The following is a 15484-nucleotide window of genomic DNA, read 5'->3' as shown; positions in this document are numbered from 1 at the left end:
GGAGAGAACACAGGCAAATCTAAGGGGATCCTCTTCTGGGAAAAACTGTGTCCCATGGGGGCACCAGCTGGGTGCCCGGCCCCACGCTGAAGGCTGTGCAGGGGACCCCTCAAAGAGAGTCCTGCACGGCCTTTCCCACAGCCTGCTGGTGGGAGGTCCTCCTGCTTTCTAGCCAGCTGCCCTTGGCCACCCTTCTCCTTGCTTCTCTGGAAGGGGCCGGCCTTGATCTCAGAGAGGTGGCTCTGGGACTGGCTGCCCTCGCCCTGCCTGGGAATGTAGGGAGCGGCAGGGGCGCGTCACTGTTCAAGCAGGGTGCAGGGTCGACAGCCACCTCTTCCCCTCCCCTGCAGGTCTTCGGGGCACCCTTCTTTCCTTCCATCCATCCATCTGCTTGTCCATCCGCGCGCTCCCAGGATCCCTTCTCTCTTGTTTCAGAGGCCCCCCGCTGCTGCTACGCCTGAAACAAGACAGAAGGGGTGGGTGGCTGGGTGGGCAGGCGGAGGGAATGAACGAGCAGGGACGTGAGTGAGTGAATGGGCAGAGAGGCTAGGGGCAGAGCCAGTGGCAGGGAGGACACGCATCCCCCAGCCTGTTGGGCTCACCCCATAGCATGGGTTCAACAGTGTCCCTCCTGAAAACATATACTCAGTCCTAAGGTGAGCTCGTTTAGAAACAGGATCTTTGCAGACATCATCAGTTAAGGATCTCAAGATGAGCTCAGCCCAGATTTCAGGTGGGCCTTACATCCCTGACTGGGGCCTTTCCAAGAGAAAGGAGAGGAGACTGGACAGACACAGAGGAAAAGGCAGGAAATCTACAGGACCCTGAGCATTGCCAGCAGCCACCAGGAGCCAGGAGAGAGGCACGGGATGCTTTCTCCCCAGGGCAGACACTCTGAATTTGGGCCTTGGGATCCTGGGCAGGCAGAGAACACATTTCTGCCATCTGAAGGCCCCAGTTTGTGGTCCTCTGCTTGGGCAGCCCTAGGGAGCTCATACACCCGCTTCCTGGCCCTGGGGCCCCTGCGCTCACCCACGCCCCACACACTCCGGGCTCGCAGGGAGGCCCCGTCCACAGCTGGCTGAGTGCCCTTCCTCCTTCCAGGGCAGCAGAGAGGGGGAGAAGAGGGGCCAGGGCCTCCATGTTCAGAGCTTTCTGGGGTCTCTGCTCCAGGCAAGGTTTTCTGTTCCTTTAGCCTCGACAACTACTACCAGGCCATGTGGATGCTAGTCACCACTCCATGACAACCGGCTCTCTGACCTCAGGCACATCCCTGGGCCTCTGCCCGCCTCAACAGGCATATGGTGCTCACTATTCTCTGCAGGATATCCATGAGACCAGGCAAGCCCTGCACTGAAGCCTGCCCCTCACAACATCTTTAGCATCATACAAATCCCATTTCTTCCTATGGTCCCTCTGCCAGACCCCAGCTCAGCAGTCGCTGGCCCATCTGTACTCCAGGCTGTGGGGGCCCTCCTCACCCTCAGGAGGCTTGTAAAGACCACCATCAGCCTAATGGAGCTGGGGTGGACATCCAGAGGACACCCAAGGCCCATGCTCCAAGGGCCCCTGTCCAGGGTGGGGCATGGCCTCCACCCACAGGTCCTGACTTCTGCTTTGCTCACCTCTAGACTATATCCCAGGCCTGGCATAGGGCAGGCCCTCCGTGACCTTTATGAATAAATACAGGCCCCATGGGCCACATGCTCTTCCTGAGGCCATGAAATGAAGGAAGGACAGAATTTGGATCCTAGCCTTCCCCTCCTGGCCTCCATCTGTCCCCCCAATACAGGTGTAGGTCTGGGATAAAGGGCAGCACACAGCTCCCCACCCCACCCATAGATGAGGGGAACCCTCCTGTCTCAAGAGAGCTGGCGTTTACAGGACCTAGCTTCCCCAGGGAAACCCCATGCCTTGCCCCTCTCCCCTCACCCGGGGACTCTGCTCAGCCCCACCCTCTGTCCCAGGGAAGCAGTGTGGGGGGCTCTCTCTGGGTGTTCCCAGAGGAAGGGGGTCTATCCAACTTGGCCTCAGAACAGTTTTCTCTGCATAGAAACTGGAAGGCAAGCCAGGTCCCCCAGCATGTCTCTCCCCAGCCCCTCAGAGGAATCTCCAGCCACAGTCTGGCGCTGGGCCAGGCTGACCTGAGGGAAGGTCTGCAGGGCAAAGGCTCTCTCAGCTTCAGATCAGGGGCCCTGAACCCCCAAAGCAAGTCTAGGCCTGGCCAGCTACCAGCCCACTGCGCACTCAGACCAAGATACCCTCCCAGGGACACCCATTAGGACCCACTAAGGTGTCACTTACTTGGCTGCACGTCACATGTCCCAGGGGCATCAGGCTCCTGCATGGGGAGAAGAGAGGAAATGTCATGTCTGCTCAGCAGCCTCCCTGCCCCCAACACCCCTCCCAGCAGAGACAGAAGCAAGAGGGTTTTCCTTATCCCCTACCAGGACACCCACAGAAGGTCCAGTTCCTCCCAGCTCCTCTCTTGTCTTCTTCTCCCCTCCTGCCTCTGCGCTTGCTCCCTGCTCCAGGCTCTCCCCTCCCTGGATCACCTCTAGGTCCCCCCCACCCCCACCCAGCTCTTCTGCTAGGGCTGGGCCCCCTGCCTGAAATGCCTGATAACATTCCCCTCTCTGCGTGGGGAAAACCTCCTCCCAGCCTTCCCTGGGGAGCTGTCTCAAAGCTCTGTCTACAGGAGAGGCCTCTCCCCACCAGCACCCCGCCTTCCCCTGCCCCAGCCCCTTCCTCAGGGGCCCCTGCTCTCTGTGAGGGCATCTTCATGGACACAGTGTTCTGACTACCAGGACCTTTTTTTTCTTTTGGAAACCTCCAAGGCTGTGTCTCCTTTGTCCCCCACAGAGGCCACATGGGGTCTTTGCCCCCCACAGAGGCCACATGAGGGCTCGGCCTGTAGGGAAGGGGTTCCTGAGGCTTCTCATCCACCTCCTGCCACAGCCAGGACTGGGGCTCAGGATTCCCACCCCCCAGTTTCAGGTGCTGCTCTCAAGATACACAATTGTCCCCAAGGGAGAAGGGCCAGGTGCCAGGTTCTTTTTTATTATTTTTTAAAGATTTTATTTATTTATTTATTTAGAAAGAGAGAAAGCATGAGCAGGGGGAACAGAAGAGGAGGAGGGGAGAGGGAGAGAAAGAATCTGAAGCAGACTCCCTGCTGAGCTCAGAGCTGGAAGTATGGCTCAATCCCATGACTCTGAGAACAGGACCCCAGCTGAAATTAAGAGCTGGCTGCTAAACCAACTGGGCCAGCCAGACACCCCCAGGTGCCAGGTTCTTGGAGAAGGAAAGGAAGAAGTGCTCCCCCACCTACCCATGTAGCTGCTCAGAAAAGCACAGAGGGCCCTCTGGTTTCCTGCAAGCCCCACTTCTTTCCAGAACATTCCAGGCCTCTCCTATCTCTGGCCCTTTGCATATGCTGATCCTTTGCGGGCTCTTCCTACATTCCCCCTCTTCACTTTTACCCACCCCCATCCTACTTCCACCTCAGGTCTCCGCTTGCAAGCCACCTCCACCAGGAAGCCTTCCTTCATGTTCCTGGGAGACTCCTCCACTGTACCCCGCATCCCCTCTGCTCCCTCCACTGACTGTGACCCCTGCTTAGCAAGGCTGGGCCAGCACTTCTCAGCCCTATGGCCAAGCTGCCCCAGAGTGTGTGTGGAAGAAATGTGAGCCAAGCAGATGGGCAGATTGCCTGGGCTGCACTCCCACGACAGGCTCCCTTCTTCCTTCTATGCCCCCCAGACCATCCATCTGAGCTCCCAAGACCCTTCCCACCCCGACCGAGGCCCCGCTCCGCCCGCCCCACTCCACCTGCCCCACACAGACCTGCTCCCCAGCCTTCCCGTGGAGCGTGGGCTGCGGCAAGGCCCTCTCCAGCCTGTGCAGGAGCCAAGCCATCAACCTGCATGTGGGAGAGAACAGGCCATGTCTAAGCGGCAGGGCTCATGGAGAAACTGAAACCAGAGCCGGGTCCCCACCATGGCAGACAGCAAGCCCAAGGGAAGGCAGATCAGAACCCAGGTGTCCAGCCCCAAAGACCGTAGCCCTCCGCCCTGGTGTCCCTAGGCTAGCCTCTGGGACTGCTCAGACCCTGGCAGGCAGCCCAGCAGCCTCCCACCCCTCCCGGATGTGCAAGCAAGCCTCTTCCCTGCCCCCAGGGTGGGAGCATTTGGCCACACCTGTCCTGATTTTTAAGGCACACAGCTTTAGGCTCAGCAGCTCCAGTTCCTTGGACTGAGCTACAGATGGACTTGCACGTGAGCCAAATGATGCTTGTACAAGGCCATTGAGTGCAGCAAGAGTGGAAACAAACCTAAACGGCCGGCAAATGGCTAAAGCAAAGCTGGTATAGCTATATGATGGGGCACTCAGCAGCTGCTGAAAGAGCAAAGCAGGCCCACGTGCACAAGACCACCTCTAAGAGACACTTTCCGATGAAAGAAACAACTTGTGGAGCAGTCTAGAGATTTTGCTGTTGTCTGGTACGTTTTCAGCTACAGGAGAATGGGACCCCCCCACCCCCCCGCTTGTGTGTGCATGCAGAATGTGTTGGGTGACAGTGGTGGACAGGGCTGCCCAGGGAAGGACTGCTGGAAATCCCTTTAAATTTTCCCCTGGGGGATATGTTTAATTTAAAAAACTAGTTTGGTGAAGTGTTGGGTGTGGTCTGGGGCAACATACTGGTCCTGCTCCCCAGGAAAGGTGCAGCATTTGGGGGGCTCACCTGGCAGGGTCGCTGGGGGACAGCAGGGAGGAAGCCTGGGAGCTGGGCTGGGGCTCTGAGGTCAGCCCCTCCTTGGGCTCCGGGGGGCCCGCCGTGGGCATGCAAGGGCTCTCCGGAGCCTGCAGCATGGGCTCAGTTTCCAAGGTCGGTTCTGGGTTCTCTACGCAGTGGGGAGAGCAAGAATCTAAAGAGGACAAGGCAGGGCTCCATGTGACCCCTCATGGGCACTGGGGGGCCAGATTCAAGGCCCCAACATGACTGAGTAGGGAGTCCCTTGGGCCCACTCCAACTACCCCCTCATCCAATGGACATGGAACAGAGACTCAGAGAGCTCAAGGGACTTGTCTGAGAGCTCGAAAGACCGTCCCACACCACTCGCTTCCCAACCTGGACTGGGGAGGGGTTCCAAGGCCCCCCATAGCAGCCCACTCCTGGAGAGCCTGGGTGACGGCTAAGATCCTCCCCCAGGATCCCTCAGGCCCCAGCAGCACCCCAGCCCAGCCTGTGCCATGCTGGGTAGCCCTTCCCAGATCCCCTCCCTGTACCTGAGCCCAAGACAGCATCTTCAGGCTCATCTCTCCAGTCCTAGAGCAGAAACAGGGAGTGGGGGCGTAGAACAAAGCAAGCCCTGTGCATTCCCCCCACCCCGGCCAGCTGTGCCTAGGGCAGGTGGGGGAAGGGGCTCCATCCTTCCCTATGAAACCCCCTTGCTCTTTTGCAGTCACTCCTTTCCATCCAGAACCCTCCAGGGAGGACAATACCCCCTCTATGTGTCCCAGGGGTGAAGACAGCCTGCAGGGTCCTTCCTGGGGCCCCAGAAACCCTCCCAGGTGGTCATCTGCCTGCTCCCCCTTTTCACTGACTTACCTTGGAGGTTTTTGGGGGCTGAGGAAGCACTTTCTCCAGATTCTGCTCAAGCCACCTGAGCAGCCAGGGTCCAGACCTGCAAATGGGCCAGAGGTCAGTGGAACAGCCTAATCACACTTACCTGAATGTCTGTTGGAGTCCCAGGCTTCGACCAGCCCTTTCTCACCTCTGGTCCACTGTGCACAATGGAGAGCCTTTACTAGAATCTCTGGAAGGGCCTAGGTTAAGGGGCGAACTTCCACCAGCCTCAAATTCTGACCCGTGCCTGGACCAGACCCGGAAAAACAGGCCCAGCCCTGGCTACCTGGGCAGCAGGTGAGGAATAAGGAATAAGGGCTGCCTAGGAACCTGAATGCAGCATGGTGGGGTGAGGAGGTTGGCCATTCCCTGTGCCTGGCCCAGATAAGTCTGGCTCCACCAGTCCGGTAGCAGTGCAGTCACACAGGGCCCGATACTTACAAGGGCCTGGTTTGAGTTTCATGCTATTGTCACCACCTGAAACTCAATCTTAAACTTAAATTCTTTAAAATATTTATTTATTTATTTACCTTAGAGAGAGTGAGAGCGAGTGCACAAGCATGAGAGGCAGAGGCAGGAGAGAGAATCTCAAGCAGACTCCCCTCCGAGTGCACAGCCTGACACAGGGCTTGATCCCACCACCCAGAGATCATGACCTGAGCCAAAACCAAGAGTCTGACACTCATCCGACTGGGCCACCCAGGCGCCCCAAACTCTTAATTTTTTAAAGGAATCCTGCCTTTTAATTTTGCACTGGGCTCCACAAATTACATAGCTGGTCCTGAGGCAAATGAGTCCCAGATCTATCTGGCAGCCCCAGATAGGGGGCTATCAGATATGGGGCAGCCCTTCCATCTGGGAAGAAGCGAAGCTCCCTGTTCCCAGGGGAACGAATCCCCCCAAAAAAGAGCTGGCAAGCCCTCTAGAGGCCTTCATCCTAAATGGCTTTATTGGTCTTGTGAGTCAGCAGAGTAGCCCTGGGGAGCCCTGAGCTGGGCAGCTTCCAGGAGACAAAAAGAAATAGCCTTTGAACTAGAACAAAGAGTAAATGAATGGAGTACATTCATTCATTCATTCCCCTCTGTGCTGAGTCCCCTCTTTATGGCAGGCACGGTGCTGGGTGCAGGGGGATGGGGAGTCAACCATGACAAGACAAAAACCTCTGCCCTCAAGAACCCAACAGTCTAACAAATGAGTAAGGGGAGGAATGAATGAACGAATGGGGTGAATAAGGATGAATGCATGACTCTGGGTTTCTAGCAGAGATTGCGAACTGGAGGCTTCAGGCTTATTTGGGAGGTCCACAAGGTCCCAAAAAAGTTTCAATTAGTTGGCAACAGCTAAAAATTAAGGATTACATAAAAACCTAAAATTTCGGGCGCCTGGGTGGCTCAGTGGGTTAAGCCGCTACCTTCGGCTCAGGTCATGATCTCAGGGTCCTGAGATCGAGTCCCGCATCAGGCTCTCTGCTCAGCAGGAGCCTGCTTCCCTTCCTCTCTCTCTGCCTGCCTCTCTGCCTACTGTGATCTCTCTCTGTCAAATAAATAAATAAAATCTTTAAAAAAAAAAAACAAAAAAAACCAAAACCTAAAATTTCTAGCTTCTCTTGAAAAATTAGAGGGTCTGTCCACACTGGGCCTGAACTCCTCCAAGGCACAGGCAAGAGAAGCTGAGTAGGGACCCACATAGAGAAGGCCGTGGGCTCCCCTGTTTGACATAGCCCTCACCTAGCCAGCCATTGTCCTTGACAAGACAGCCAGCTGCCCACCTTGGTCAAGTCTGAGAAGTCTGAAGCTATTGCCAACTGTGAGGACAACCTGGGTACCTCTGTGTCCCCCACAGCGGCCCCAGCCTTGCCCTTGGGCTCCACACGACATCCATGTACACCAGCCCATCTATGAGAACCCATCCTTGCCTCCTTCCCAGGGCAAGGACCTGGGGATCTCCCAGAAATCAGGACAATAAACACGGGGGAACACAGGGCCCTTTGGCTCCGTTTTAGGGATGAGAAAAGGGAGGTCCAGAAGAGATGAGAGGCAAGTCCAACATCACACACTGAGGTGGTAGTGGACCCTGCTTCTGAACCCAAGACCCTCAGCTCTGCACACACGGCTCCTCCCACTTCACACGTTATACATGAGGCTCAGGGGATCCCAAACCAGTGCTCAGGGATGGGGACTCACCTGGTGTCCTGGGCCCCAGGGGCCTCCACGAGTCCATCTGCAGAAGAAAGGAAGGTGGTCAGCAGCAGGAGGCCCACTCAGACCCCCTTCTCTGGTCAGCCTCACTCAAACCCAGGCTCAAATCTGGGGCCACTCTGCTGAATCCCCCACCTGTGGGCTTTCTGCAGGGGCAGGGCCCACACCAGGCTCCCCTAGTCCCATCCCCGAAGGGCCATCCCGCCTCATGGCCTTACCTGAGCCCCCAGTGTTGCACTGCCCGGATGTCTGTGCTCCTGCCTGCCAGGACAGATGGACAGATGAGGACAGAGAGCCCAGATGCAATGGCCTCCCACCCTGCCCACCTCAGCTCCCAGTCCCAGAAGTACCTGAGCAGGACTCTCTGGGCCAGCAGCAGCGCTCTGGGCGGGCCCGCCACTGGGGACCGGCTGTGGGACAACCTTCTCCATGCCCTTCTTGAGCCAGCTCAGCACAGAGCTGCTGGAACTGCTGAGGGACAGAGATACAGACCTACCCACCAGACCCACAGCCCCTCCCTGGTCCGAGGGGCTCTCCATCGTGTCTTAAAGAACTCAGTTTGAATCCCAAACGCCTATTTCCCCACTCTGAGACTTCAGATATGCCACCTTCCCCGAATCTTGTGTCCAGTTTGGAAAATAGGGGACACTGCACCTTGGCAAGGCCAGGTTATGTCCAGGGCCATCCTGAGCCCACCCCTATCAGATGCTGGGTACAAAGCAGCCAAGTTCGGTCATCCTGCTTTCCCCCTAACCCTGGCTCCAAGGGGTCCCCTCCTATACCTGGCACACATCCTGTGCTCTGGAAGGGTTGAGGGCTTCCTGTGGGGTGCTTCCTTGTGGCTGAGGCTGGGTAGCCTCAACAGGAGGGTCACAGACTCACTGCCTGAGGCTAGCCCCCCACAGGTAGACTCATTTGGATAAGCGCTAATGGTCTAAAATCAGCCAACTTGGAGATGTCATCTAAAAGTCTGGATTTCTGGCTCAGTTAGGAAAAGTGGGAAGCTCTGGCTGCACTGGATATGCATTTCCCCCAAGCACTGAGGACATTCTGGCCCCTTCTCACTGTTTCTCTTGGTCCCACTGTCTACCTGGCCCGGGAGCTCCCGGCCCTCTGCCTGAGGCTCCCTTCAGCCAGTTTCCAGGATGTTCTGTGCAGTTGCCTGTGAACGACTAGAGACCTGAGAGCAAGGCTGGCCCCCACCCACAAGTGGCTCCCTAGTTTTGGGGGGGGGGGGGGTGAGGCGCTGGCCCCAAGGAGAAGGAAGGGCGGTATGGTACCTGTTCACTTCAGGAACCACGGTGACCTGGGCCTGGAGGGATGTAGGCGAAGTAGGGGCAGCCTCCTGGATGTCTGGAAAAGAGTCCCTCATACGTTAGATCTGGAGCTTCAGAGTGGTCCATTTCTACCCTGCTAGCAAAGTCAAGGCAGAGGCAGGGGAAAGGGGAGAGCCCCAAGGGAGTCAGAAGGCCAGGCTTCCAGCTCAGCTCTGCTATAAGGTTCCCAGCAGCCCAGCCCTCAACTTCTCTGAGCCTCAGTTGCTTAGTCTGTGAAATGGGCCCCCCAGCCAGTAGATGGGGCAAGGTCCAGAGGGGGAACACACTCCTCCCAGCTGCCCCGCCTACCCACCCCGGCTTCCAGCACTCACCCTCAGGGCCTGGGTCAGCTACAGCCAGTTCCTCTACCCCCAAAGGCTCCTCAGGTGGCTGGAAGGTTCAGACAAGACCATGTAAGCCCTCAGTGAGACCAGCCTGGTTCAGACTGAGGCAGCCCCTGACCCACCCGCAAGGGACCCCCTCACCCCACAGGGCCAAGTCGCTCTGTTCTCACAAACGTCCCAGTAAATCCTGGCAGCTTCAGCTTGGGACACTCCCTTTCCAAAACCCCCAGGTGGGGCCCTCACCGCCCCCCCCCATCAGGGTAGCCCCCTGGAGCTTTCCACATCCCTCAGGAAACCGCCCCATTCCAGCGGCCGAACAGGTAGGAGGACTGGCACAAACTGAGGGGGGGGAGCTGCGCGGATCCCTCACATCTAGCCCGGGCCAGAGCTCTCTTCCTCCTCGGCTCCAAACCTTCCACGACCCCCCCAGCCTCCCGGGGGCATTCAGCACCTGCCAAAGCCTCTCATCCGCTTCCATGGCGGCCGCACCTATAGCTGCGCACACGCACTTACGTGTACAGGCGAACATGAGCGCGCACGCAGAGACGCTGACACGGGCGCGCTCACCGTGACGTGTAAATGTATGAGCTCCCGTAAATCTCCACAGAGGTGCAGAGGCATGCGTATGAGCGCATGCGTGTATGCAGGCAGTAACACAGAGAGGGTGTAGACACGCATGAACAGAGACAAAACCAAGTGTATCTGCCTCCACATGCATGTGTCTGCACACGTGCATTTGCACTCGCATGTGCATGCATTCCTCACCACACAGGTGTGTACAAACAGGCACGCGCAAACCTATTCATATATATGTGTGCAGGCATGCAGGTGTACACGTGTGCAGATATCTGCAAGTATCAGACACAGACACACAAGTGTGCTCATGTGCACGCACAGACATTTCCATATACACACAGAAACAGACATTTGTGTGTATACACAAGTACATATATGTGTGCTCAGTCATATAGACATGGGCTTATACACGCACATGCACTGACACAGACATGTCTTCATGAGCACATCCTTTCATGTGTGTATTAACACAAACACATATAGATGAACATACATACACGTGTACACCTGCACACACAAAGTTCTGCATCTGAACACGCATATGTGAACAGGCATGCACAGACGTACAAAATATGTACGTGCACAGACATGCAGATACATATAAACCTGTCTGTACACACATACATGCACAGATACACAGATATGTGTGCAAACACAGGTATACATTCACAGACTCAGAAACGTTTGCATACACACACTTACACGCTTACAGCCTGCCCCACATGCACATGGAACTACAGGAACACTGATGTATGTATGCGCACATGTGTACATATGTGTGTATTGTGTGCACACATGCACACAAATATGTACACGTTTGCATGCACACGGTTTGCTAATGCTTATGTATGTGCAGGTACACCATTAAGGAAACAGGGCACACACATGTGTGTACACACATGCACATGGGAATACTATGTGCACAAACCCTATCCCAGGGTAGTCACTGTTTCCTGAACATGCCCTGCACTACCCGGGACTCACCCTTCCTCTGCCAGGGACACTCCACCCTCTTCATCTCCAGTCACACTGGGCCCAGCCCATCGTGTCTGGGAGGCACCCCCCCACCAGCTTCCACTCTCCAAATTTGAGATGATTCTCTCCCTCTTCTGAGCTCCTGTAGTTCTGCCTGATACACTTGCTTGGCCCTCCTGGGAGGGGAGAGCTGAGCCCAGCGCTGCACGCCCTGGCATTTCCTTATCACCTCTGTCCGCTGTTAGAATGACCTGGCTGGTACTTGTCTACTAAGCCCCTGGGGGTCGATGCCTTATTCCTCATCAGGCTCCCAGCACAGCGCACAGGCCTGGCATCAGTTAGAAGCTAAGTCAAATATTTGTCACTGAACTTCTGGACTCGTGGTCATCAGGATCCTGACGGATGGGAGGCAGAACTGGCAAGTTTGGATGCGCTCGAGTTCCCCCCACAATGGAAGGTCCCTGCAGGGCGGCTGACCCACAGTGGGGATCCCCTGAGCTGCGAGCCCAGCAGCCCTTGCTCAGCCTCCATTTCTCACCAAGGATTCAGCCCCTTGCTCAGCCTCCCCCGGGGCTGTTTCAGGCTCTGGCCCTGGTTCCGGCTCCACCTCTGGCTCTGGTTCTGCCCCCTCCTCTTCCTCTGTCGTGGTCTTCTGAGGGGTTCCTGGGGGCTGGGGCAGCACCCTCTGGACCCAGCTCAACATCCTGATACCTGCAGGAGATGGGGTCCTTAGGCACCCCCACAGTGCCCACCATGGCTCCCACCACTTGGGACCGCTCTTGTGGGTCACACATTTCCTTTCTCTCATTCATCTTCCAAAACATTTACACAAATTATACCTCCAGGTACTTACCTGATAGAAATACTTAAGAAAAAAAAAAAAAAAAAGAAAAATACTCAAGCCAAAAACACGTGTATAAAGAGGTTGGTCACCACAGTGTTACAACGAAAGATGAAAAAAAATCCAAGTAGGGGCGCCTGGGTGGCTCAGTGGGTTAAGCCGCTGCCTTCGGCTCAGGTCATGATCTCAGGGTCCTGGGATCAAGTCCCGCATCAGGCTCTCTGCTCAGCAGGGAGCCTGCTTCCCTCTCTCTCTCTCTGCCTGCCTCTCCATCTACTTGTGATTTCTCTCTGTCAAATAAATAAATAAAATCTATAAAAAAAAAAATCCAATTATTCATGAGTAGGACCCTGGTTATTGGAAAATACCTGAATGTTCATCTATAAGAGAGATACATATTAAATAAATTACAATACATCCAATAATGGAATATTATGGAGCCATTTAAAGAAAGTGGCTCTATTTGAACTAATATGGGAAAATGTACATGCTCTGGACTCCAGTCATGACCAAATTAATTAAACTCTCTGTGCCTCAGTGTGCTTGTCTATCAAATGGGCATGTTACAGAACCGATCTTGTGGAGAGGATTGTGAGAATAAAATAAACAGATACAAATGTGACGGGCATACACTGGGAGCTTAATAAATGTTGACTGAGACGCATATTTAGTGTCAAGCGAAAACACCGATTGTAGAATATCATGTTCAGCATGATCCCAATATAAATTTTTAAAAATATATTATGAATTGCGTACAAATGGAAAATATTTGAACATAAACGTGAACCTCTTTTCATGATGTAAAAATGTTTAAGGTGACAAATTCCCTTTTTCAAGATGTACTGTCCTACCTTATTTCGGTCCAGTCTCTGGTATCCTTTCCCTTCTGGGGAGCAGGGCGGGCGGGGGGGGGGGGGTTGGGCTCTGTCCTTACGACTAAATCCTTGTGGGCTGGCCTGGCCCAGTGAGCGCCACACAGGTTCGTATGTGGGAACTCCCACCCTCAAAAGGCCCTTCTGAGGCGATGCCCCATATGACAGAGTGCTTCTCTGTCCCTCCTCTGCCAGGGACCCTAGCCCCACGCTGAAAAGGACAGGCGCAGGGCCCAGGATCCCTGCCCCAGTGCCCAGCTCCCCACTGCCCCCAGCCATGCTCCCTGCCCTTCTACTCACAGCCCTGACTTCTGTCCCAGCTCCGGCCTCAGCAGCCCAGCTCTCTTGGGAGAGGCTGTGGTGAGGGGCAGAGCTCCAGGTGGGAAATCAGAAGCCTGACTCTACATCCAAAAATGGGAACCTGGGCCAGAGGTGAACCCCTCCGGCCTTCCATTCCCTTGCTGGGTGGAGGTGCCGACACAGTGATTTCCCAGGTAGGGAGAGCCCAAGATCGTATGTTTAGGGTGGCGGACGCCACAGCCCCAGGCAACCCCATGAGCCCAAACGGAACGAAGTGTCCTCCACCCCGGATCACATTCACCTTATTCACCCGCCTGCCAGCAGCCTCAGGAAGGTAAGTGCTACCACTTTATAGCTAAGGAAACAGAGGCACAGAGGGATCGGTAGACTTGCCCAACACCACACAGCTGGTGAGCAGCCAAGCTGAGTCACACTCAGGTCTGCTGGCCTCCAGATGTCCCACGTCTACTCCTGCAGGCCAGTCCCGCAGACCCTTTCCCAGCGGGCAGAACTTCTGGAAATGACCAGGGAAGCCTTCCCCTCTCCCAACTTTTCTCCTTCCCCCAGATCCAATCATTTCCTCCCTCATGAACATACCTGCACGTCCCTGCCCATTCCACAATGATAGGGAGGCAAAGGTGGGAAGGGGGAGCGGAGAGTCCAGGGTAACTATGGCACTGGGGCCACCAGCCTTTCAGAATCTTCTGGGAAGCTGGTGACAGCAAAGATTCCTAGGCTCCTCTCAACCCTCTGTGGGACCTGGAACCTGCATGTCACAAGCTGCCTTGAGGAAGCTCCAGGTTCCCAGACTTGCCTTATTCTAAATGCCTTGCTAGAAGGAGAGCATGGGGGTCCCACCAGAGGTCCCTCCGAGCCGCGACCCCATCCTAACTTACCCACTCAGATGCCGACCACCAGCCAGGAATCGCCTTCTCCCCACCACTTGCCTCTGGTCTCTCAGACACAGGGCGGATTAGGCAGCAGTGGGCCGTGTGCAAAGGATTAGGAGGTGCCCCACAGAGGTGGGGAGGTGGTGGTGGAAGACAGGAGCTGGACAGCCAGGCAGCCAGCGGCAACCCTCCAGGGGCTAGCAGGGATCCAGGCCCCAGGGAAAGAGCCCCAAGTGGACCTGGTTGGGGCACCACAGGTTGCCAGGGGACCCAGTGTACCACACACCTCGGCCAAGGCACACTGTGGTCGACGGGAGAATAACAGCTTTGTGACCCCATGTGAGGGAGTGAGGTGCCAGGGGAGCAGTTATCCCACGGGGCCCTGCATGACTGAGGCTTGGCCTGTGCCCCCCTCCCAGGGCTGAGCAACCTGGAGGTAGCAGAGACCCTAGGGAATGGGCAGTCAGATGTGCCTGGGGAGAGGAGGCGCTCTAGGGTAAGGGAAATGAACAAACTTTGGCCATACGCCCGCTGGGAAGACCCGCACGTGCGAATATGGAGGGAAAGAAGCCACACTCAAAAGACACTGATGAGCCATACCGATGAAGCTCAGAAGGGGCAAAATTAGCCTGTCTTGTCTACGGCTGTGAACACAGATGTAAAGCGACCAGGAAAAGCAGTGATGTCTTATAGCCAGAGAGCGGTTACCTCTGCTGAAGGTTGGGCTGGGGAAGCTTCTAGGGGCTGGCAGGGCCCTCCCTGTTTCTTGCTTGCTTTAGCTGACATCAATATTTTATTCTTTTTTAAGATTGTATTTATTTATTTGACAGAGAGAGACAGCAAGAGAGGGAACACAAGCAGAGGGAGCGGGAGAAGGAGAAGCAGGCTCCCCGCCGAGCAGGGAGCCCGATGTGGGGTTCGATCCCAAGACCCCAGGATCATGACCTGAGCCAAAGGCAGACGCTTAACTGACGGAGCCCCCCAGATGCCTCTGGAATCCGTTTTTTTAAACAACTTACCGAGGTATAATTTCTATGCCATAAAATTCGCCCATTTGTAAGAAATTGACTGAGCGAGGCAATTTGCACCACCCAGACTTAGAACCTTGCCATCGCCCTGATGAGACCCTTCATGCTGGATGGGAGTCACCCCCATCCTCAGCCACAGATCTGAATAGCCACCGATCTGCTTCCCGTCCCCACAAATGGGCCTCTTCTGGACATTTTCTATAAATGGCTCATACAACACACGAAGTGTTTTTGTGTCTGATTTCTTTCATTTGGCATGTTTTTGAGAATCACCCATGTGGTACCATGTATTAGGACTTCATTTCTTTTAAATTCCTGAATATTCCTTGGTGGGGATATACCACAGTGTAGGAACGGACACTTGGGCTGTTCTCACCCATCGGCTATCTGAAATCGTGCTGCTGTAAATACTTTCATGCCAGCTTCTGTGTGGTCATCTGTATTTTCCATATGCTTGGGAAGATTCCTAAGTGTAAAATTGCTACATTCTGTGGTCATTTTATGTGCCGTGTTTC

General features: G+C 55.3%; 1 protein-coding gene across 1 annotated transcript in view; it reads right to left on the bottom strand.

Moving 5' to 3' along the window:
• The window catches only part of CNGB1 (cyclic nucleotide gated channel subunit beta 1), a 63793-nt gene extending 52052 nt beyond the window's left edge, over positions 1-11741 (bottom strand). The window contains exons 1-11 of the mRNA XM_059153146.1: positions 11577-11741; positions 9476-9533; positions 9108-9180; positions 8178-8298; positions 8046-8088; positions 7813-7849; positions 5612-5687; positions 5290-5329; positions 4745-4904; positions 3847-3922; positions 2305-2341 (exon numbers count right to left, since the gene is read on the bottom strand). Coding sequence (XP_059009129.1) covers positions 2305-2341; positions 3847-3922; positions 4745-4904; positions 5290-5329; positions 5612-5687; positions 7813-7849; positions 8046-8088; positions 8178-8298; positions 9108-9180; positions 9476-9533; positions 11577-11741 — 886 coding nt within the window. The remainder of the gene's footprint in view (positions 1-2304; positions 2342-3846; positions 3923-4744; positions 4905-5289; positions 5330-5611; positions 5688-7812; positions 7850-8045; positions 8089-8177; positions 8299-9107; positions 9181-9475; positions 9534-11576) is intronic.
• Between the last annotated feature and the right edge of the window lie 3743 nt (positions 11742-15484).

Source organism: Mustela lutreola, chromosome 16 (assembly GCF_030435805.1).
Source record: "Mustela lutreola isolate mMusLut2 chromosome 16, mMusLut2.pri, whole genome shotgun sequence".
NCBI classification, from domain to species: domain Eukaryota; kingdom Metazoa; phylum Chordata; class Mammalia; order Carnivora; family Mustelidae; genus Mustela; species Mustela lutreola.
The sequence above is the reverse complement of the archived record's forward strand: the minus strand, read 5'-3'. Positions and strand labels throughout refer to the sequence as shown.